The sequence below is a fragment of the Melanaphis sacchari genome, unplaced genomic scaffold, assembly GCF_002803265.2.
Source record: "Melanaphis sacchari strain LSU unplaced genomic scaffold, SCAv2.0 Contig2_pilon_pilon, whole genome shotgun sequence".
Lineage (NCBI taxonomy): Eukaryota > Metazoa > Arthropoda > Insecta > Hemiptera > Aphididae > Melanaphis > Melanaphis sacchari.
The window spans coordinates 176,366-200,910 of record NW_020271173.1 but is presented as its reverse complement, the minus strand read 5'-3'; the positions used below and the strand labels follow the sequence as shown (position 1 = coordinate 200,910).

General features: G+C 27.5%; 8 protein-coding genes across 10 annotated transcripts in view; 5 read left to right on the top strand and 3 right to left on the bottom strand.

The window, feature by feature from the left end:
- LOC112595867 overlaps nt 1-1,338 on the top strand; it is a 5,216-nt gene extending 3,878 nt beyond the window's left edge. Inside the window, exon 4 of the mRNA XM_025341255.1 lies at nt 540-1,338. Within this exon, the coding sequence (XP_025197040.1) occupies nt 540-1,151 (612 nt within the window). The 3' untranslated portion in view covers nt 1,152-1,338. The remainder of the gene's footprint in view (nt 1-539) is intronic.
- Nucleotides 1,339-2,848: 1,510 nt separating this feature from the next.
- On the top strand, nt 2,849-7,548 carry LOC112596105 (zinc finger protein 436-like). Its single transcript, XM_025341602.1, has 4 exons — nt 2,849-2,891; nt 2,992-3,150; nt 3,944-4,113; nt 7,361-7,548. The coding sequence occupies exons 1-4, from the start codon at nt 2,849-2,851 to the stop codon at nt 7,529-7,531; spliced, it is 543 nt and encodes a 180-aa protein (XP_025197387.1). The 3' UTR covers nt 7,532-7,548.
- LOC112596099 (pseudouridylate synthase 7 homolog) lies at nt 7,546-12,410 on the bottom strand. The gene is made up of 12 exons (XM_025341594.1): nt 12,148-12,410; nt 11,973-12,075; nt 11,795-11,898; nt 11,639-11,730; nt 11,428-11,572; nt 11,166-11,271; nt 9,240-9,440; nt 8,899-9,055; nt 8,601-8,804; nt 8,118-8,515; nt 7,908-8,059; nt 7,546-7,826 (listed from the first exon to the last, which is right to left on the bottom strand). The coding sequence occupies exons 1-12, from the start codon at nt 12,233-12,235 to the stop codon at nt 7,612-7,614; spliced, it is 1,965 nt and encodes a 654-aa protein (XP_025197379.1). The 5' UTR covers nt 12,236-12,410; the 3' UTR covers nt 7,546-7,611.
- Nucleotides 12,411-12,748: 338 nt separating this feature from the next.
- Nucleotides 12,749-15,039, top strand: LOC112596103 (methyltransferase-like protein 5). Its single transcript, XM_025341600.1, has 4 exons — nt 12,749-13,101; nt 13,177-13,283; nt 14,126-14,495; nt 14,577-15,039. Exons 3-4 carry the CDS (start codon nt 14,255-14,257, stop codon nt 14,975-14,977), a joined length of 642 nt encoding a protein of 213 aa, XP_025197385.1. The 5' UTR covers nt 12,749-13,101; nt 13,177-13,283; nt 14,126-14,254; the 3' UTR covers nt 14,978-15,039.
- Nucleotides 13,074-14,245, top strand: LOC112595866 (SOSS complex subunit C homolog). The gene is made up of 3 exons (XM_025341254.1): nt 13,074-13,101; nt 13,177-13,283; nt 14,126-14,245. The coding sequence occupies exons 1-3, from the start codon at nt 13,074-13,076 to the stop codon at nt 14,243-14,245; spliced, it is 255 nt and encodes an 84-aa protein (XP_025197039.1).
- Nucleotides 15,040-15,995: 956 nt separating the features above from the next.
- On the bottom strand, nt 15,996-18,087 carry LOC112595960 (ubiquinone biosynthesis O-methyltransferase, mitochondrial). 2 transcript variants are annotated; one of them, XM_025341375.1, is made up of 8 exons: nt 17,887-18,087; nt 17,717-17,805; nt 17,466-17,594; nt 17,265-17,391; nt 17,086-17,189; nt 16,892-17,024; nt 16,358-16,517; nt 15,996-16,205 (listed from the first exon to the last, which is right to left on the bottom strand). In XM_025341375.1, exons 2-8 carry the CDS (start codon nt 17,788-17,790, stop codon nt 16,090-16,092), a joined length of 843 nt encoding a protein of 280 aa, XP_025197160.1. In that variant the 5' UTR covers nt 17,791-17,805; nt 17,887-18,087; the 3' UTR covers nt 15,996-16,089. The 2 variants fall into 2 exon arrangements, with proteins under 2 accessions (XP_025197160.1, XP_025197162.1); XM_025341377.1 differs by lacking the exon at nt 17,717-17,805.
- A 1,473-nt stretch (nt 18,088-19,560) lies between these two features.
- LOC112595928 (DNA methyltransferase 1-associated protein 1) lies at nt 19,561-21,645 on the bottom strand. Its single transcript, XM_025341332.1, has 8 exons — nt 21,294-21,645; nt 21,068-21,231; nt 20,778-21,005; nt 20,614-20,715; nt 20,337-20,546; nt 20,141-20,282; nt 19,923-20,077; nt 19,561-19,856 (listed from the first exon to the last, which is right to left on the bottom strand). The coding sequence occupies exons 1-8, from the start codon at nt 21,505-21,507 to the stop codon at nt 19,686-19,688; spliced, it is 1,386 nt and encodes a 461-aa protein (XP_025197117.1). The 5' UTR covers nt 21,508-21,645; the 3' UTR covers nt 19,561-19,685.
- A 127-nt stretch (nt 21,646-21,772) lies between these two features.
- Nucleotides 21,773-23,958, top strand: LOC112595945 (BLOC-1-related complex subunit 8 homolog). 2 transcript variants are annotated; one of them, XM_025341357.1, is made up of 5 exons: nt 21,774-22,350; nt 22,422-22,599; nt 22,677-22,784; nt 23,008-23,108; nt 23,216-23,305. In XM_025341357.1, exons 1-4 carry the CDS (start codon nt 22,305-22,307, stop codon nt 23,069-23,071), a joined length of 396 nt encoding a protein of 131 aa, XP_025197142.1. In that variant the 5' UTR covers nt 21,774-22,304; the 3' UTR covers nt 23,072-23,108; nt 23,216-23,305. The 2 variants fall into 2 exon arrangements, with proteins under 2 accessions (XP_025197141.1, XP_025197142.1); XM_025341356.1 differs by lacking the exon at nt 23,008-23,108 and having other exon boundaries at nt 21,773-22,350; nt 23,216-23,958.
- The last annotated feature ends 587 nt before the right edge of the window (nt 23,959-24,545 follow it).

The following is a 24,545-nucleotide window of genomic DNA, read 5'->3' as shown; positions in this document are numbered from 1 at the left end:
TGGAACAATGGCTGCTGGCCACCGGCGCCGGACGGCTGTTCCGCGCTGACGAACGGGGCGAGATTCGCTAGCGTCGAAACCTGTTCCCAGCGGCCGCCGTTCTGCTGCTGTTGATGGTATTGGCCGCGGGGTCGCTGGCCTGCAGCGTGGGCGCGGTAATGGAGGACCGTTCCAGCGGCGGGTTGGCGAACGCCGTATGCACCTGATTGTTGGAGACGACGCGTTCGCACCGCGAATGGTAGAACCGGCCGGAGCAGCGTCGGCGGCGGCGGCGGCGGATTGCCTGGCCGAGGAAAACCGCCGCCGCCGCCGCCGCCGATGCCTACGCTGGGTGTGAACGGCGACGTGTGCACCGGCACGGCGACGACGGTGCGGTCAACGTACGAGCGCGGCGGCTGCGGCGCCTGTGCGTTTAAAACGTGCGACTCACCGGTTGATGGCGGTGACGGCGGTTCGCGCCGCTGGTGGCTGCTGAAAGCTCTGCAGCAGCTGAAAGCCGGCGCTCGGCGGCGGTGTCGCAATACGTAACCGGAACGAAGTACACCACGCAAGATTTCGGCCAGGAGTCCGCGAGTTCGGTGCGGAACACCAAACAGTATCCGAGCCCGAGTGGCGGGTCTCTGTTCTTCGGCGGGGGTGCAGGCGGCGGGGGAGGTTTCGACGCCTCCGTTGCGGCCAACACCAAGTTCACGCCACTTGACGCCGTCATACGGCCGGCGCCGTCCAACAAAAACGTGTTTTGGGGCACGCCGAAGACTGCACAACAGCAGCCGCTCCGGCCACCGCCTTCGTTTGCCGAACCAAACGCGTTCCGGTTTAACAACAACAACAACAACAACAACCATTTGCACCAGCTGCAGCACCACAACAACCACCATCACCATCACCAGTATGTGGACGCGTTCCAAATGCCGTTCACGGGCCAGTTTGACGGGCCGCTGTCGCAAGGCACGGTTGCCGACCACGTAGTGCACACTTCGTTCAGGATCAAGCGACAGCTCCAGGACGACGGACCGCCGCCGCCGGCCGAGAGTTTGGACGCGACCGATCGCAGTGACGACGAACGTTTCGGTGACCGAAAACCCGTTTACAGTTTTGTGAAGACGGATAAAAACGGAAATTTCAAATGGAGCGTCAGACACGGATACTGATGGACTCATGACTTAACCTAACCATGCCTCGCAAGCTCGATTGTTACGATATTGTGTACGGGGTGGTCAATTTTTAACGCAGTGAGACGCTTGTTATTTCGGAAAAACTAACGTTTTTGTAAATATTTTAAACGCTAACTAAATATTTCATTTATGTAATTTTAAGTTATTACAGAAAAACAAATTATATTTTTTACTATTTTTTCAACGTTATCATTTTTTTTTTTTCATTTTCTCCATTATTAAATGACAATAATTGGCAACATACAATTTCGTTTGATATTTTGAGCACAATAGTAGTTGTATTGGCTTATAAAAATTAAATTTAGGAAGATAGGACGAGTATTCAGCTAAAGTTATTTAAAATTTAGCAGAGCGCAGTAATGAACAAACATTTTGTGAGATATATCTACTTGTGCATTAAATATAACTTCGCACTCGATATTTTAAATAGATACGTATTTCATAAATCTCTCTTCAAAAATTTGATTTGTATAAAATATTGAAAGACTCTGAAAAATATTCTGCTTGAAAATAAAGAATTAGAAATACATTACATACGCGTATTTAGTATTTTAGTCATAAAAATAAGATAACGCTAAAATATAGTAAAAAATCTATATTTTAGAGAAATTTTGATTTAACGACTTAGAATCATGTAAAAAAATATTTCCAAAAACTTTAATAGTTTTTGAAATAATAAATGTTGCGTTTAATAGATCATCCAGTGTTAATATTGCGATAGTATCATACATTTTTTTATCATTATAATGTCATATATTATACACAGCATTCCGTGTAATTATTTTGTATTAAGCGTATTTAAAATGAAAACGAAAACAATTTTCATATTAAAATAATGAAAACATTATTACACTTGTGATTCACATAACTTCTAATCTCCGTTGTCTGTCTAACAAGTTTAAAAACTAAAACAATCATATAGAGTAAGCGAGCACTTTAAAGCTATTTATACCTAAAAATAACATCGGGTATGGGAACGATAAATTTTCTGTCAACACATAGTCACTTGAAATAATGAGATTGCGGTTGTAATCTAATAAGAACCTGAATTAACATAAAATTATAGAGTTAAGTTTTGTAATAGCTCAGATATTCGTATATAACAAAATTATTTCTAAATGAAATAAAGATAGTTGAGTATAAAATATGACAATGTCTTGTTATTCTTAAGAGTTGTCTTGTAATTACCTAATTTTCAGATGTTTTTAAAAGTTAAAGAAAATTATGTTTGACATGAATTTTGTAATTTTTTCATATTATTATATTAATATTAGCTTTTATAAATTTCTAAATTAAAATTATCACTATGTATTGAATATATTTACGCATTATTGCCAAGCCAATTTTTTTATGAAGTACTCATATATATAGAATAGATTTTGTGAACGACCCATATTATACCAGCTATTTCATTGTTTAACACAGTTAATAGTTTATTGAAATTGGAAAAAATAGAGTTAAGCACCGACCAGAACCATTAGTTATAAGTTATTATACATAATTCTATAAAGAGCTTTTCATTGGCGTGTGAAGTGTTTACGATAGGTATGTATCTAAGTGATTTATTGACTCTTGTGTATGTGTGTATACTTCGTGAAAGTAGGTACGGTGGATCACGAGAAGGTTTCGACAGTATTTACACGTATGATATCATATTGACTCTTTAAAAAAAAATGTGTGATAATTTTAAAAGTAATAATAGATCAAGATTTATAGGTAGGTGTATAACTATAATAAATATTAAATATACCTATTTAAATTACCCGCGTAAGTGAAAATTAAATAACATTAACTTAATATCGCGAGTTTTTTTAAGATGATTCTGCCGATTTAAAACCATTGGATTTGTCGATAAGGAGTGCTCAGACGTCGCGTCATGTCAAGTCAAAAAAACCGTACAAATTGTTTTGCGAGGTTTGCGCAAAGGGTTTTGACCGACCGTCGCTTTTAAAAAGGCACGTAAGAACCCATACAGGTGAGATGATGATAAAATATGTATGATTTTTTTTTTTTTATAACATAAAAAAATAAATATTAGATTTACTAATTACAAACATAATATCGAACTTATAAACAAGATCTCACTTAAATTTTATCCTTGTATTTTACGGAAAATTATTAAACGTTGTTTAACATTAATAGCTATAAACATTTTTGATGAGTTCTGAGACACAAATCTTAAAATATACCTATTTATTGGTTAATACTTATACGAAATAAAACTATAATGGTTAATAATAATTTTATTTATTTTATTAAGATTCTCTGTAAGTTATAAAACTAAAATTATACTTTTTTGATGGGAACCGTTATTGGATTTCCGGATTATTATTTATAAATTATATTTTTCACTTAGGTACAATCTGTAAAGCAATAAACTGTTTGATTTAATATAAATTATAATATTTTTTATTGTAATAATAATACCCACACCTATTATTTACCAAACTGTTCGTGTTGTAACGGTCAACTCTGCCGCGCGAGTGACTGATTTCTTAATCTGTAAAACGAGATCCAAATAATATATTATCAACCGTCAGATACCAAGGCACATATTATATTGATTATTGGTACTTACAATGAAAACTTGAAAGCATTTCTGGGCAACTGCGAATTGCCATTTAGTACAAAAACGACGACTGTGACAATAAACAACCTCATCCTTACAATAACAATTACATTATTATTAGCCTGTGAATAATTCATAATTATTAGCTGTTCGAATAAATCGAAAATTTAAATGATTTGTCGCACACGTCTGTTCACAGGAGAACGTCCTCACGCTTGCACCCAGTGCAACAAAGCGTTTTCCACGTCCAGCGCGTTGAACACACATAAACGCATACATAGTGGCGAGCGGCCACACGCATGTCCAATTTGCGGAAAAACGTTTACAGCCAGTTCGAACCTGTACTACCACAGAATGACACATTCCAAAGTAAATGGATGGTCACTTAAGTCAAAATATACTTCGCAAAATTTAGAACTTTGAGTAGGTATCGTCATATCACATATAATATAATATGGCATGAGTTCGGACTGTGGTTTAACTTCGGACACATAATATTTTATTTATATTAGGTACCTACCTATAACACATTAAAAAATGCTTAGTTTTTTTTTCTTGAGGTCTTTATATGAATTCAAATAATTCCCTGAATTGGGCTTGATAAATTGAAAAGAAAATATGTTATCAGTATTTATAAAAAACGTTTTCTTAAAACATTCTGAATATTGTCCGAAAATACCATTTACATTTCTAAATTCACCTAATTAGGTAGGTACCAAAAGAATCACACTGCTGAATGTACTTCTGAATTCATAACAAAGGGGTAACTTCAGACAATTTTAATATACAACAAGGCGATTCTTTTATCAAACAACACTCATTATTTAATAAATCTGTTATTTTTTTACATAATTTTCAGTCTAAAAAAGTTTATTTTTTAAAGAAATTATATTTTTTTCGTTATAATTTTTACTTTTTTAAACAATAACATAGATATTAAATTTCATATTCTTAAGCAAAATATTTTTGGAGTACTTTGATTTTTGATTCATAAAAACCGAAATTTAGACAAGTAGTTTATATACCTAATAGTTATATAAGTCAAGCACGGTTTTATATTAACTAAAATGTATCGACATAATATGCAGCTAAAATCGTGAAAATATGCAACAAATATGTAGGATTATGTAAAAAAAATTTCACTATTAGATTCAAATTATTATGATTTTTAAAGATAACTGACAAAATTTCAATAAGGTGAATATAAAAATAAAATGCGATTGCATAAAAATCCGCGCTCTAGTTACAAGTATTTAAGAACCTATACATGAGTGAAGTGAAGTGATACTGGGTTCCTTGAGAAATGCTAATCTACTACTACAGTACCACTCTGCTATTCTAAACTTAAAATATTTATAAGTTACAACTCATAAACTACTCATACGAATTTCGATTTTTATGTATCAAAATATTTCAAAAAATATGAAATCTGAATACTCGTAAAATTAAAAATGTACGTCATCATTCACAAAAGTGAAAGACTGAAAAATTATTGTTTAATTTAAACTGCAGGAAGTTACATAAAAAATATTTTCAAAAACGTAAATAAATTTTAAAATAAAGAGTGTTGTTTGGTAAAAAAAAAAATTACCCAGTACATGTATACAAAGTTAACTGTTGAAATTTTTTTTTCATAGTATGTAGGTATAAGTGGTAAATACTACGAGAAGTATTTCCACCTAAAATTTTACATCGCAATAATTAAAATAAAGCTATAATCAAATATTTTATGATGGATAAAAAATAAAAATTGTCCAAACTTATGAGTTATGAATGTTATGATATATGATATGACGATACATTAATTTGTAGTTATATCCACGATAACACGTACAATGCATATTATTGATACTGGCGCTGTACATTGTTGCAATTTTAGGTTTACAGTAAGCTGAAAAAACAAACTTTTCATTTACTCCAGAAATACAAAATTAAATATATACGAGATGAAATATTACATATATTATAATGCATTAAACAGAGTACACATACTCGTAAAATATACAATTAGGTAGTAGGATGATGTGTCAAAATACTCGGTTATACCAGTAGATACTTAGGACAAATATACCTACATGAAATACTGCCGAAAACAAAAACTTTTTGGTGTTTACCACTATTGAACGGACTCGAAAAGGCAAAAACACGAATATTTTTACGCCCAAGAAATGTTTGTATTTCGTTTTCGTCTCCTATTTTTCAGTAGATAGAACGATGCTGTTTTGTCGACTTGGTGTAAACCTTGCGTAATAATGGTGTACATGTCACCAAACAAAAATATCTCACCGGAACAATATTTCGAGTGAAAAATGTTTCGGATTACAAATTGGAAAAAAGTACCCAACCTTATAGCCTATAGGTACAAATAAAAATAAATATAATTTGAAGTAATATAGACACATTATACATACTAAAAATTCGAATGGGTAGAACTGGTAGATACATTATTATCGATTAATATCATCGGGTTTGGATAAATAAAATAACGCGTCACCAATAACACCGAAATGAAGGCAACAAAATTGAGTTGATCAACAATCTCAAAACAAACCAACCAAGAAACTTTCACATTTCTCTAGTTTAGTTTTTTAAACTTGTGTATGTATAAGAAACACTGTACTTGTTAATTATACAAGTACAATATACAGTTGAACTTTATTAACTCAGAATCGTCGATACTATTCTCAGTTTTTGCCTAGTCTTTATTATTTCGTATTTAAACGAGATAAAAACAGTAATCCTTCAATAAAGTTAAAAAAATTGCGTTTAATTTAACTCAAACATATCGTAGAAAATTCGAAATTCCAATCAGGGGCGGATTCAATGGAGTGAACGGGGGACACGCTCCTTCAAATTAAATAAAAAATAAGATATATTGAGCCAAGCTTTTTTAATAGCTTTTTTAATTTGATAATCTTTTTTTTTGCTGTCTATGCGCCCACCCCCCTCTGTGGAAAATGTCTGGATCTGCCTCTGGTTCCAATTCTATATTAAAATCAGTGATGTAAGAATTATCACCGTATTTATTGTACATTTGGTATCGAAAATAGAACCATCAATAATGGTAAGGGCAGTGACTTACCTATTTTTGAAATCTCTAGATAAAATTTAATGAATCATATGTCATACCACAATCAATAACAAAAAATTAAACTTTATTAATGATAAAATTTAAATAAATAATGATTTAAAAATATTTAACTGTAGGGCATTGATACCTTAGTTAATGGCTAAATTAATAAATTTAAAAAAATATTGTAATAAAAGTAAAACAGGTTAAATGTGTTAATAGTTATTACATAAGAATTATATATTATATCAATTTTCAAATTAAAGTATTAAAAATTGAAGGTTTGATCCATGATAATTATTAACAAAATAATGTAATAATCTTGACATAATTTGCTGAGTTAATAATTAACATATTATTCCGATGAGATTTATAATATTAAATTATAATAAATACCTATGTTATAATTTATTATTTTGTATTTCTTCTATATTTTGATTAAATTTATTTTTAGAGATATTTTGAGCAGTCATAGAATCCACAAATACATAATAATCAATTATACTTAAAAATATAATATACCAAAGTGAGACAATATGGTTTCAGGTAAAACCACATAAATGTAATACATGCGACAAGTCTTACCCAACCCCTGGTAACTTGCGTGCTCACATGTCATCACATTCTGGTGAATGGATGTACCATTGCAATACTTGTGGCCGAGGTTTTGGAAAAAAAATCAACGTGGAAAGACATGCCAAGACATGTCACAGATAAACCAAAACACGATGGCAATAATCAACTTTTTAGATATTATTGTATTAATTAGTAAATATAACAAAATATTGTGTCTTAATTTAGTCTTCTGTGGGTAAATCAATTTTTATTCTTTTGCTATCGTTATCCTCTTCTTCTGTAGATATTATGTCACGTTTATTATTGTTTGAAATTTTGCACAATGACGCTTGTGTATGAGACGAAGTGTCCTGTTTAGTTATTTGTCTTACAACCATGGTAGCATAATTGGAGGGGCGCAAGGAGAATTCAATTGATAATGATTTGAAAGAACCGTCTATGGTAAAAGAATATAATTTTTTTTTATTAAAGTCATATCATACAATTTAATTATTATTTATATTATTTTATTAATCACCTGGTACAGAAATAAATGGTTGTTTATTTTCCATTACTTCAATATCAGACAATAACAAATCATCATTTAAGTCATTATGATTAATGGTAGCCCAGATTAAATCTTCGGCTTTAGATACAATAGATCTATAAGTGCCTTTCAGTGAAAACAGTCTAAAAAGTAAACATATTGATTAGATAGTAATGATGACATAAAGAATAAAAAACTTACTTGTTTTTCTTTGAAAGTTTTTCAGAAGTTAAGCCATCTTCTGCTAAAAGATCAATATACCATTTTCCTATTTCATTTTTTGGATAACTTACATCACAACCTGGTAATGGATACACAACATCGAAAATAGTATACTTAGATAAATTGTCTTCTGATATTGTTTCAACTTCTGGAAATTTTACATTATTTACATCAGTTTCTTCTTCTTCTTCGTCTTCTTCTTTGATTTCTTCCCCATCAATAACTTCATCAAGTACTTCTTTTGACTCATTATCCTTGAACACCAAGTCCCCCACAATTGGCTTCAAACCAAACTTTTGAATACGTTGTGATACAATCTTATTCCATATTAAACTTTGGTAAGAATGAAGATACAATAATACCAAGTTTCTTGGGATCTACAAATTTATAAACTGAATATATTATATATTATATTTTAAATTGAAAAATATTGATGAACACAATAATTATTAATTTTCTTACAATTTGGAAAGCGTTAACATAAGCCTTAGGACCATTAAAAGCCAATGATCGTATTATTTTTGCTTCGACTGTAAAATTTTTTTTGGATAATTGTTTTAAAGCCAATTTTGGATCTCTAGTATTCCACCAAACTGATCTAGCACGATCAGTGTCATTTTCAAAAGCACTTTCCAGAGGTCTAGGTTTTAAAATATGCTCAATAGCCTTCACATGAAAATAAAATGCATTAAATATACACAACTATATCCAGTATTTTTGATATAGTAGACAATGTTAATGATATACATGATATTTATACCTCTTCACAGTTACCACAAGCCAATGACTTCCCAACAACATATGTAGGGGACACAACTGAGCTACCAAATCTTTGTAAACCATAATAATTAATGAACCCATGCAATTTTAACATTTCAATAGCATTAGATACTTCTTCATCATTTCCTTTAATATTTCTAAAATAACAAACAAATATATAAATAAAATTATGTATATACATTAATTTATATACCATTAATAGTTTAACAAAGTATATATGTATAACAAATAATAATTAGTTAAAAGTTTCTAAAGTATTATTTAGAAATATTTATTATTTTTAAGAATAAAATTAATTTTAAAATAGATGAATAAAATTACCTTAGAACAATACGAAATCTATTTCCTTTTAGGGAACCTAATTTAAGGGTATAATCTTTATATACATAGTTACCAGTCCATATATTTCTGGCATAAAATTTTGCTACATTATTAGCATTTAATTTTCGAACTGATAACATTTGAGTTGTATTTCCACGTTTATCTTTTGTGCCAGCATGTTTAATTGTATTAACTTTCACTCTATAACAAGTACAAGTTTTGATAAATATTTATTTATATATTAGAATATTAAAAATAATATTTTGATAGCAAAATAATAATATTTCAATTATTGTTGAACTAATGTACAATTTTAACTTAGCCATAAGTTGTCATCTGAGCTCTAATAGATATAATTTAGAACAGCGTTTCTTAAACTTAAAACGTACCACTTAAATATATTATCAATCAGTCGCGTACCACTGATGATTAAAAATCCTACCACCATGCGGCCTTCCACTTACCACCATGTAGTCTTTCGTGTACCACTAGTGGTACACGTACCAGTTTGAGAACCGCTGATTTAGAAGTCATTAAATCTACATAATACAAATGTATAACACTACAATATTGCGTTTTGGAGAATTGATTTGTGTTAGTTTCAACATTATACTGAATTAGCTCATAAAATTTAAAAGAAAGACTATTATCTAAAGCATACAATAGAGATAAATTGATATTAGAATTTTAAAATTCTCATATTCACTTTAAAATTCAAAAATCATTAAGCTTAAAAATTATCCAAGATATTGTTTTTACTATAATATTAAAACTAATAATACAAAATTAATTCTGCTGAACACATACATTTGGTATAATAGGCAATTTTAAGATTTTTAGATAAAGATAACTTATAAATGTGTTGTTTTCTTAATTCAAATTTGTGATTTCAATTTATACGAGTCCTTAAATTTTTATAGTGATAGCTGTAAGGAAAATACAAGGGGGTGCACATTTAGAAGATGTTAGCCCAACAAAGCAATTTTACGAACAGAAAATCAACTGTATTTTGTTAGTCTTAAAACAAAAGTAAATTGATCTATTATAAAACTTAAAGTTAAAAACATTTACTTTGGTGTTATATTTTCTTTTTTTGCGATATTTCAATTTTAAAGTATAATATCATGAGTATTTTAAAATAACTCCATAAATCCCATAAAAATTGAAGTATTGTAAAAGCCCAATGTAAGAATAAAGATAATTTTTTTAATTTTAAGTTTGATGACAAGTTTTTTCACTCTAGTATTAAACCTAACAACACAAAGTTTATTCTACTGATTAAAAATTTGCTGTTTTGTGGAGGCGAGTGAGATAGAGAAAATAAATTTTCTATGAGCTAATACCCTCTTAATAAAGCACTACAAAATAAACAATAAGGGGTATTTGTTATAAAAAAGATAATATCAAAATTGGTAATTTAGCATCATTGTGAAACAATAATACAGATCAATAGACACAATTGTTTCTATCAATAGGAACATAACAAATTATTAAACCAACACAAAATATTTATGAATGACTTTTAAGTAATTTGGACAGTATCTAAACATATTATATATATATTACACATGCATAAACATTTCATAATTCTACATTCCTAATTAATCAATTCTTAGCAAGTCCAATAAAATCGAAATAATAAAAATTGAACATTTTCTACAAACATTGCTGCAATGTATACACGTCACTCCGTAAAAGATAACAATTTTACTTTTATGCTTGCCTTTAAAATATTATTATAAGGATTATAGAAATAATAGGATCGTATGATAATGCCATAAAATAGTACTGTTTTTGTGTAAAAATTAGTTCCCCCTGTGTAGCTATTCATAAACTTTTATTAGATTGAATTACACAATTTATATATGACCATAATATTAAATCAAATAACACATATTTATAAAAAAAATAAGATTCTCATATTACCTTAATTGTTTTGAAAGAATATTCACTACATTTGTTGTGTCCATGTTGCATTTATGTAAAGCAAAATGGAGATATTCAGGTCTAGATTTAGGCCATGTTTGTCTATCTGAAAATAAATGTAGGTATAAAGTAATAAGTAATAATACTATAATATTAAAATTAATCAAAGTAATTTGATTTTATAAGTACTTAAATATTTTTAATTTGTTCATATCTTTCAAAATACAATAAAATAATCATATAATCTTATACTTTAACTAACCATTTTTAACAAGTGTAGATAATCTAATGACAATAATCTGTTTGTTCTGATCATCCTTTTCAGTATTAGTGCTAATTTTAGAACCATACTTGAATTTTAATAAATTGTGTATTGATTTGCGCTTTTCTTTAGTTAATCCATCTACCTTAAAATGATAAATAAATAAATTTAAAAATATAATATTTACCATTACTTTTATTATAAGCATTACATCTATTAGAATACGTTTGGTACTCTGCAACTCAATCAATTCATCAATATCCTTTGAATATTTGTCACATAAGCCAGTATCATCAACAACATCTAAAACACAATCAATAAATTAATACTTCAAGAGTAAATATACATTAATATTTTAAGGAATTACTTTCTAAATTAGGATCTTCAGCTTCTTTTTCTGGAACAGTGCGACTTGTAAGACGTATTACAGTCCCATCCAATGCAATTTCATTCACTTGAAAATCAGACAACCTAAAACGATTAATGTTTTATTGCCACCGAACAAAAAAAAAAAAAAGAAAAAAAAATTGTAGTTTTTAAATCACCTGTGTTTTAATATACCAGATATTCCAGGATTAGATGTTGTAAATTCTGTAATACCTACATCTTTTTCTTGAAGTCCTTCATATAATACTGTCTTTACAGGACCTAAGTATGAGTATAAAAATTTTATATTATTTTTCAAAAGTATTTAATTAAATGGCAGTTATAAATTCATACGAGAAATTTTCTGAAATGAATCATCCTTGTTTTCATTAATTGCTATGCTACTTCTGTCCAATTCTTCATCTACTAAAGTAGTACTCATTTTAAAATTAAAGTTAAAATTTTGTCAGAAAGAAAAATTGACTGTCATACAAAAACAAAAATAAGTGTTAAGAATGTTTCAAAAACTCATAACACTGTTTGACAATTAGTGGCAACGTTAAGAAAAATTTTGAAACCTGTAACGCATATTATGATTATTACGTAAATTTATAAATAATAATAAATAATAATGATTTATCGGGCGAATGATCGGGTGCTATAAAATTTAAAATCGATTTTTTAGGTTAAATTTGATTTTTAAAAATAAGTAATAACATTGTCTTGATAGCACCATTTAAGATCTCGTGCAGTTAACAGTCGTACATTACACACATTTTTATTTTATCGTTTACACATGGTGTAAGGTATATTATCGTAGTCGTGCACGAGAGTTCTCAAGTTGGAGGTGATAATATTTATCATTTGAATAACCATGATAAATGATATCATCGTTAACTATAAGTTACGATTAACAAGTTTATAACCACGTACCAAGTTAAGTATATTGATATTATGAATTATAAGATATCTTACAACTTACAATTATCTTAATTTATGAATCGTAATCGATACTGAAACTCAATAGATATTCTCAAATTTCAACCATTCGGCATTCGGTTTCGGCAATCAGTAATTACCAGACTCACCACTCACCATTATTCACTTATCTATGCTTACCTTAAGAAGGCTTAGTTATCATTAGTCTACACTCTACAGTCTACACTTTGACAGTCAATACTAAATCACGTCTTCTTTTAACTTGTTAAATTCCATTAAATTGTTTATTTATTTACTCGTTGGTTTTTAATGTAAATTAAATAAACTAGTTGTATATGGTAATGTCTTTTCCAGCCCAAAGCGCAAGAGGTATTTACATAACTGTTTTCATATATTTTAAAATTATTCAACAATAATTCATGTAATATTCTTATGTTCTTTTAGGTATTCAAAATCGAAAGATTCTGGAAGACTTGGAACTGAAAAAACAGATATTATTAAAAACCGGTGCTGTTCCAACTCCTCCAACAGTCTCTCATCCTACAACTCCAGTATGACAGTGTAGTTTCAGTTCAAATAGTTTAACAGTCATATAATATAAATAAATGTTACTTATACTGTGTAAATTATTAATAGATGTTTAAGTATTTGTTTAAAATTAACTTAATTTTTGTATTAAGGTACTAAAAGTATATGATATAATAACACTAATTAAATTTTCAGATTTATATATTTTAAAGACTAAGAAACAATTAATCATACTTAGTTTTCAGTCATTATTTATTTATCTAACAATATTATATTATAGTATACTGCGTGATAAATTATTTTATTAATAACAAATATTATTACAAATGATAATTTTTTGTACTTAATTATTTTATTAAATGATTCTAGTTAATTATAAATGTTATGATTTCACACAAATTCTTAAGAATATAAGCTAGATATCTACCAAACAAATTATGAATATTGAATTTAATATTGCTAACAAATTGTAATTAACTAACCATGAAGAACTTATCCATGTTAAATATTTTTAAATTATGTAATTAGTAATAATCATATAATATCTCAAATTGATAACATTCTAAGTTGATGGTTAAAATGGTAGTAGTTTAAAATAATGTCATGCGAAATTATTTACAATTCCCTTGATTTTTGGTGAGAAAATCAACTTTTACAAAATGAGGAATATAAAACTTATCATTGCTATTCCCGATTTCAGCATTTTAACTGTCTCAAATTTCTCTTTTAATAGTATTTATTATTTAATAATCCTAATATTGATGGCTCATAGTATTTTATGTCATTGGCTCTTAAAATAATAAAAATCTTTTATCTTTATGTTTAAAATACTTATTTAATTTTGATATTAACGTAATGTTTTTAGGGAACATCTGATAGTCACTTTCAACGTGCCCAAGCCTTACAGTCTACAGGATTCTTCATCAGTACAGATTCAGCTTTTGGTAATTCTATATTACCTGTTTTACCTCGCATTGAAAAATAATTTTCAATCATGGCGGCGGGAACTATGAAGTTGAAGCATTTACAGCATGCTCTTGAAGATATTGAAACATTTGAAAACCCAAAAATTGAACTAGAACAATACACTACATCATCTCATATTGCCGCTTGTGTTCTACATACAGCCCAATTTGTGTATGGCGACATTACTGATAAATGTGTAGCTGATTTAGGATGTGGTTCAGGAGTATTGACTATTGGTGCCGCTTTGTTAGGTGCTCATTATTGTACAGGTCATATATATTATACAGTCTATATTATGGTTTTGAAATAATTATAATTATTCATTTCTGTCTGTTTTATTTGTTTTATAGGTTTTGATATAGACCCATCTGCTCTTTCGTTGAGTGTAGAAAATGCTGCTGATCGTGATGTTTCAGGCCAATGTGATTTTGTTTTATGTGATGTAAAAAAAATTGATGAAAATATTCAACTTAAAGCATTTGATACTGTCATAATGAATCCACCTTTTGGGACGAGAGAAAAAGGAGCTGATCTATTATTCTTAAAAATGGCTTTAAGTCTTGCTACTAAAGCTGTTTATTCACTCCACAAAACAAGCACAAGAAAACGTGTTTTATCCTTGGCAAGGCAATTGGGTGTTCATTCTAAAGTTATTGCAGAGTTAAGATTTGATCTACCAGCGTCTTATAAATTTCATAAACAAAATTCTGTTGACGTAGAAGTTGATTTAATACGTTTTGCATTGCCATGACTAGATGATAATCTCTAATTTGTGTAATTCACAATCGTTTAAAAAAAAAAAAAAAAAAAAAATAATAAATTGTCTAGCTCAATAGCTGTTACATGAAACATAACACAATTTAAATTGATTAATTGTATACATATATTAAACAATATAGAAATAAATTAATTAACCATAAATATTTTTATATATTTTGTTTTAATATTTTATTACTTCTTTCTACTTGAATTAAATAATAATTTATGATTAGTTTGGTATTGTCAAAATGTTCATATAATTTTTCTAATCCAAATTATTTTTTGTGGTTTATATTTACCTTATAAAATATATTTATGCATATAAACTTTAGAATTATGTTGGCTAAAACTTTTAAGTGTGTAAAATAAAAATTTGGTATTTACTTTTCTCCCTGTTTATAATATGTTTATTTAATTTTTTTTTTTTACTAGTTAATTACTGATTTATGCAATATTATTCTTATTTTTATGTTATAATAATTAACAGGATTAAAATTTGATCATTACAAATACATACTTGATATAGAAAAAACAATATAGTGATGTATAAATATACTTTTCACAGTTTGATATTATTTTGCATGAGCTTTTTTTCTGATTTTATTATGTTTAAATTATTTTTTTGAGATTTCAATGATTTATAGTAATGTAACTAGTAAATCCAGAACTTTGGTTATATAATTGTATACATATAAGATGTTACATACAATTATAAACACAGAAATTTTTATCTATTTTATAAATAATAAAAATTTTCAATTAAATTATAAAACATGAATGAGTAAAATATGTAAAAATACTTGTTTACATATTAACTCCAATGCATTTATTACTCATAAAAAATATTTTAATTAAAAACACATTATTTAAATAATTTAAGAAAAATATTTACATTTTTATATGATAGATATTGTTTAGACGATGGTAAAAAAACATTTTAGTATATTTAACAACCAAAAGATAAAAATAGATTGAATGATTAAATTATAACTTCATAGTACTATATATTATTATAACAAATAAATTTATATAAATATTAATATATCATATTATAATATAATAGCTAATACAAAATAACAGTTAATAGTAGGTGGTAGCTATTAGCTATGTGCTTTTCACTGCGTGTATGGCATAAGATATGTCAGTTGAGTCAGTCCAACTCCATTGGTTTGTGAAAGGATTGTATGATAGTCCATTTATTGAAATAGTATCACATTTACCTAGATAAGTAAAGTAAAAACAAAAAAAAAAAATAAATATAAATGTTTTAACTATAATTTTATAATCTTATAATATGTTTGATTAATAAAGGAAAACTACAAATACTATTATAGGTCTTTAAATAATAAATAATATAATAATAAACACTTACAATTAATTTCTAAAATTGACTGCAATTCATGAGGACATATAAATTTTTCCCATTCGTGTGTACCTTTAGGTATAAAATCAAATGTTTCTCCTACCACTTTTACAGTTAACCATGAACAAATTGTTCTATTTGGGGTCGTTATAAAAACAGATCCTCCAGGCTGTAAAATAATAAAATAATTGTTTTAGTTTTTGTAAATATTTGTACAGTAGTAATCACAGCTTAATACAACCATATTTGTTTGATTATAATTGATTTAAATAAATGTAACTAATAAGTAATAGATGTGGCTTAACTATTATAAAAACATGTAATTAGATTCTTTAAAGACATAAATATAACATCTAAGTAGCTGTACTTTTTAATCCAATAACTCCAATACAAATGAGATTATACTTGAAGTAAAATAAGACACTATTTTGCCATAGACAGTTAAATTGCTGTCACACGTGAAAATCAGAATATCGATAAAAATTATCTCGTATCAATTCATTCAACTATTTAAGTATGTACATAAAAATAATTTAGAACTACCTTTAAACAATCAATACAGTTTGTTAAAAAGCCATATTTATTGGATACATGTTCCAAAACTTCTGAAGTTATAATTGCATCATATGATTCTGTGTTTGATAATACATGCTCTTCAATTGATTCATTGAAATATCTACAAAGAAAATGAAAAATATTAAAAATACATAGAAAATAAATACTTTTTGTTAAATTACTTGATATTTTTGTTTCTAAGAATCACAGAATGGTCATTGGCAATAGTTATTAGTTCCTTACTGGGATCGATTCCGGTTACATTACCGCCAAGACGTGCTAATGCCTAAACATAAATATAAGTTTTTAAAACAATTCATAAGTGTTAGCATATACTTAAATTAAATATTTAGAACTATACCTCAGTTAAGACTCCACCACCACAACCAACATCCAGTATTTTTATATTTTCTAGACTCTGACGAGTTCCAATATTTTTGGTTTCAATTTTTTTCATATTTGTTAATCCATTTATTAAAAATGATACTCTAATTCAACATTAATTTAAATTATCTTAATTATAATTGATTAGGTACACTTGAAAGAGTTAATTATAAATTACCTCAATGGATTAAAAGAGTGTAATGCATTCAGTGGTCCTTTACTATCCCACCAATAGTCTTTCATATTAGAATGATGTTCTACTTCGTGAGTATTTACGGTCTCTTTTACATAATTTTGTGTTAAGGATCTGAAATTTTAATTCTTTTTTAAAACAAACACAAGTATAATAGGTAACAAATGCCTTAACTGTAAAGACATAATATATCATAATACTTAAAAAAGTATGATTAATATTAGTAACTTTTTTACCTGAAAACAATAAAAGAACTTGCAATATTTGTTTTCTTTGTTATCAAATTAATTTTGGAATTAAGCATAATCATGAAACGTTTTAAATACTGAAATTAAAGCAAATATAGAAATAGTAAAAAGTTGAAACTAAAATTTGTATTATGTCAACAACAGTGTATACGAAATACCGAGATGAAAGTTAACTGCGGCAACTGCAAGAGTCAATTTAATTTTTGTTTAATTTAGCAATGAGCAAGCTCTAGTCATCAACATATAATAACTCTGCGGTTTACAGTAGATGAACTTCAGCGTTGGGTAGTTCACTATAACATAAATATTATAAATAATTATAATTCACTTTACCGTTCAGTGTGACAATTGACTGTGTTCATAATTCATATATGTGATAAAGCCATGATGATAACAAACATAATTTAAGTTCATCATACCGAGTGATTGTTTAACAACGAACTCTAATAGTCTAATTATTTCAAAATCTATTAATGTTTTTGAAAATATTTTCGTATATAATTTCCAGTAAAAATAAAACGAAGTTATTTCACAAACTTTTGTTTTTTTTTAAACATTTTTAATTCTATTGTACGAAACTGAATATTTTTAGGAGTATTTTTGTTTATAAAAATCGAAATTCGGACGAGTAGTTTTTGAGTTACAAGTATTTAAGGCTGTAGTAAGCAGAGTAATAAGTCAAAATGTTGAGGATATCTTCGTATCCCAATATTCTATAATTTATGATACGTGGGTTTTGGTGCTCGTAATACAGGAAATGGCGAGTGTATTTTAGCATTTTTAACCCTAATATTTATTATTTTTTGTTTTATTAACTTTCCATTACATTTACAAACGCACCGATAATAGCTGATGCATATATTAAGTTAAAATATATTATAAGAGTTATAGCCTATAGATAATGTGTATAATAATTAATATTATATCATTATATGCATGAAGATGATGTACCTAATACCTATATTATTGATGTGTGTGTGTGTGACAAAAGCTATTTCAAATTCCCAACTTTAAAATTCCTTTAGTTCATTAAAATATTAAATATTATATTATAACTCTTTGACCTCACACACGATCAAAAATGTATTTACTAAGATAAAAAAAAAAATGCCTTGCTTAAATATTGGAACTTAATTAAAAATCACAAAAAAAGTATTGGTCAAAAGGGATAAATACATAATATAATATTGTTTCTTGTTAATACAATGCAATATATAGATAATTTTTAGATTTACAGGAAATATTATGCAATTTTATCATTTTAATATATTTAAAGATCCAACTTGTAACTTTATACGATAACTACAAAAAAACAATCTTAACTCAAGGCAATATTACAACACGGATAGTATTTTTATAAGAGTTACAAGAAATTAGTGCTTTGTCTCAAACAATAAAGCATCAAAAAATCAATTGTTGGTACTTGCCAGGTCTTATTAAGTAAGTAATGTCTAATGACCATTTGTTTGAATGATTGAATCAAAAATGAAATAATTAATACGTTTGACAGAATATCTACCTAAGATTCCTTTTATAAAGTCTTTATATTTTATTAAATTTAATTAGTTTTATCATATTTTATCAATAACCACCTAATTTATATATAATAAAAAAGTTATGTTTGTGAATTTATGAGCTTAGACATAATAAAATAGTACTTAACCTTAACTATGAAAAATGCAATAATTTATTAAGAAATTATAATTCAACTATATTGATATGGAAAGGATTGTATATATTACAATATCCTATAATGTCAACAATAAAGAATTATTAAGTAAACCTTAGAAATATTTATTATAATAGTTCAAAATAGTTATAATATATACAAATGTCATAAATTATTTGTTTAAAAAAATATAATTTAAATATATGGGTATAATCTTCAAAGAAAGTGTAATACAAAGTATAATTAAATAATAAAAATGTTAAATTATTAACATTAGAAGATTATAAATTAGATTATATCTAAGACATTCTTAGGTAGAAGATTAGGATCAGAAACATCTTCCATTTCTTGATCATTAACTTCTATCTTTACTTTAGAGTCTGTTTTTTCTTCATTCTCTTCTTCATCAACACTTAAACTAGCCATTTCTTCCATAAGTTGGGGATCAATTTTTAAAAGCTATCAAAAAGTACAGATATTAAAAAATGTTTAATATATTTAAAATACAGCTAGCAAATTACATACCCCATTAGGATTTAATGTCTCATACTGATGTTTTAATGTTTGTAGTTCAAAATCACTAGAGCTACATGCCGCTTTTAATTCATTCAACAATACTATTTCATTACGTAGATCATTGTAATTTTGGCATATTTCTTCAGTTGGAATGGGATTTAATTCTAAAAAAAAAAAATTAATAATTTTAATAAAATATATCATTTTAAACACATTTTAATACTCACTAATTTTCAGTGACTCTAGAGCCTGTTCAACATTTTTGACTTTTTTTTGACTAACATTAGCCGGTATTTTCATCCTTTGAGAACGAGTAGATACACCACTATTTTTAATGTCCGGAAATTTAATAGTAGTAGCTTCAAAGTTCTAAAAATTAATATTTTAATAAAATTATAAGATTAAAAATAAGTTAAACATTACGTTTGGATCAACTCGGGTCGGCCTAACTGGAACAGTAGGACGTTTACGGTGATTAGTAGTTTTTTTGTCAATTTTCAGACTTTTACGGCTATCATTTTGTTTATCAACAGCGCTTATTAATTTTTGTAGATCTTGTGTTTTACGATCTCTATCACGTTTTCGTGCTTCAATCTTTCGCATTTCTTGTATTAACATTTGTTCCTCCTCAATCTAAAAATTGTTAATTAAAAAATAATATCTATAAAACTATACAATGTTTTTGTATATTTATAAATACTTGTTTAGGAGTTCTACTATAAAGTCTTTCAAGTTGTTGTTTTCTACGAGTTTCATGTTCTGCATCATACATTTTTGATTCATTGACACTACCTCCTCTAATCTAAATAAATAAAATACAAATTATTGGTAAATATGATTCAAGTATTAGTTTTTGTTTACAACCTTTGTTAGTGTATTACACACTGAATAATATCTATCTTTCAGATCTTCAGTAGATCGCTTAACACAATTCTCATATTCTCCAAGATTCCATCTAGCCTGAATGATTATAAAACGTAAATCAAACCATTCACACATGTCAAAAAGACGATCAGTCTCTTCTTGAGTCCATGTTTCTGACATTAAATTTTCTTTGTATTCAATATCCGTATATTTGGGTATTTCTATTTTCTATTTAACAATAATAATATATTTTAATATTTTAATAAATAAATAATATTTATAAATAATACCTTATTAAACTTAGCAAATGGATATTCTTTTCCTTCATCTGCAACTCTTCGCCAATGATAAAAAGGAACACCATCTGCCCGAGCTGGGTTGATAAAAGGAGCCCATACCCAAGGGCGAACACGTCGCATACCCAATCTAGCTTTTTGAAGCTTATAAGTGGGACCTAAACAATTAAATTAGGATCATTAAAAATCTGTCTTAAAATCAATCAAATAAAATAATTACCGGTTTCTGTTTCAATAACAGGCGGCACATCCTTTTTGTCATTATACAGTAAGGCAAACACTTCACGAGCCATTCCTTCTGGTCTACGATTCTGACGATTGCCCGATGGTAGTGAGATCTTTTTCTTGGTCTGTGTACCAAGTATGTCTTCTTTAGATACCTGAGGAGCGGATCCCCTTTCTATGTCCAAAATATCACGAATATCTTCAGTCATTTTGAATGATTTAAGTTAGTGAAATTTTCGTTCACTTCAGTAGTCGCTTTAAATTATAATTTTTATTATAATATTAAATAATTTAAATATGACCTGTTCAGAGTTGTGTTTACAAAGCTAGTAAAATAATAAATATATTTAATATAATCTCAAATTCATGATACTATAAAGTTTATACACGATGTAATCATAATAAATTATCTATTGTAATCACTAATGTTGATAATATTTATCACTTATTAGGTAGCATCTGACTATCAAAGCTTAGATCAAAATTTATGATCTATATTCTATGATGATCTCAAGCCGTAGATAGTATCATTATTCATTAGTATCTAAGGGTAGTAACTTGTTAGGCGTATTCTTGAATTAAATAATAAATATTGACTGTGGGTGTATACACTATACAATACATCTCATATAAGCGATATGGTATGAGACGATGAAATGAAATACAAATAAATTAATAAATCAATTAATTAGTAATTAGGAATTACTATAAAGTATTTTAGTAGTTTATCTCTTACACTTTGACAGATGACTTAAACCATAGTTCTGTATTTAAAAATACGCTTTATAAACGTGACTTATAAAATTATTGTTTAATACTTAATAATATTTCGCAAGAGTCTATTTCAATACTATTCGATTTGTTATTTAATATCACGAAATTATTTAATTGTTGAAGTATTACTACAATAGTAAGACTACCATATAATAATAAAAAACTATTACAAACTGTAAAATTTAATTTTGAAAAACCATTATTGTACCTACCTATATTTTAAATTTTGATCATGACTGAAATTCACGATCCAGACTTACAAGCAAAATCAAGACGTGGTATGTATTTACATTTAATATAATCAAACTTTATCAATTACATTATTTTGTTTACTTTGTTTCAAAATAAGCCACTGGAATTTTATCAGAAAATCTTCATTTTGTTGCAAATGAACCATCCTTGGCATTTTATCGACTTCAAGAACATGTACGGAAATCTGTACCACCTATGATAGAGAAACGAGTACAAGTTCAAAAACTTCATAAGGATTTACAAGGACACTATTATGATGTAGAATATGCATTAGGGTAATAATACCATTTTTTCACTTGAGATTAATTAATTATTACGTTTTTATCATTCGTGTATTGATGTTATGAATTAGAGCTATTAATTCTATCAAAAATTGCGAAGAACCATTGAATAATATTCAAGAACAACTTAAAAATGCTTTATTCCTTAGTCAACAAATCAAGTATGAGCAGACTAGGCGGTAAGTTACATTACAATTGTATATATTCATAATTTAGATTTTTGAGTAGGTAGATACTTTTTCAAAGTTTACACTTATAGTTCTATAATGCAAGTATTATATTCAATGCATGCACTTAACAAGATTATTTTATGATTTAATTTTGTTTTGTTAAGATTATTGTTGATACATTTAGGCATACTTATATATATATTTTTTTTTACGTAAATATTATATAATGTAGATTGAAAACAACTCAAATAGACAACGATGCACAGTCCAAGCCTATTAAAAACGTACCAATATGACTGTTTATATAGCGTGTGCTTTCTGTAGATTTATTTGGTAAGATATTCTTAGTTGGATGTCAATATTCAATGTTGAGCTTACTTTTGATGTTTTCTTACCATTTCATATTCTGTTTAATAATTTTATTCATTTTGACATTTTAGTGGAAAATCTAAAAAAGATTCTATGTATAAACGTCTATCTGCACACTTAACTACTACTCTAGACTTACCCGAATTACCAGAAGCTATCAGAGATACAGCTAATAAAGTGGAATCTATGGTGAACAGTGCACGACATTCTAATATATATTAATATCAATGAAGACGAGTGTAAGACTGTTGTTCAGTTGTACTGTTATTAATAAATAACATTTGAAGTAATTGAAAACACTGTTCAAGTGCTAACAGTGTGATAACAAACAAATTTTGGCTATCTTTATAGGGCATAAACAATTTATTTTAATTAAATCCTTACACATGACATGTTGTATTTAATTAATACACATTAATTTAGTTTACTGAAAATATCAAACAGTTTTATTTAAACTTTTTAAAAAGTTCCAATTATATTAGCGTATGCAACAACCAACAATATGGCCAAATACAAATTCCTTGATTAAATCTACGCTTTAAATTTCTGTTACATAAGAAACTTATTTTATTATGTAATAAATTTATTTTATTTTAAAATTGTTAAACTATTGTATAATTAATAATGAAGGTCTAAAAACCATATTTTATTATATACTTTAGCTCAGTGCACCAGGTAGAACTTAATCTCATTGATAATACCTTTGATCAAGTCTATAACTAAAACTTAGGTACATAATTGAGTATAGTAGTTTTAAGTTGTGTGAGATGAAAATTTTTAATTATTAGCATTTGATTTTATTATATTGATACGTCTGTTTATGTTTTATTCAAATTTTTTTTTCAATTTTTATCATTCAACACAAACTTTTATAGATTTTAGTATCATTAGTAATAATCTATAATTTTTATAATAACTGCATAAACAACTTTTTTTGTATTATTATTTATTCAATTTAAATAATTTATAAAACATAAAAATTATTACTACTACTGAATATATTTTGTTTACATTATTTGTCTAACAAACTTAAAAAAAACATTGTATCAAATATAATTTATGTTTATAAACATATAATTGCAACATTTTTTTTTTTGTTCATTTAAAAAATAAAAGGTTAACAAACAAAAAATTAATATATAGTTTTCTTTTTTTCAATTTGATTTTTAATTTCTAATATTCAGAATAAGACAATATATAAGTATATAATATTAAAATTAACTATTGAGTTTTATTTAATGATATTATAAGAAAAGTTATTCAAAAATATCATCCACAAAATAAGTATAAATAATAGATCATAAAGAATTTCATTTTTAGTGACTCTGATAATTCAATAATTGTATAATTTCGTAATAAATTTAAATAAATATAAAATATTACTATTTTAAATATTTCAAA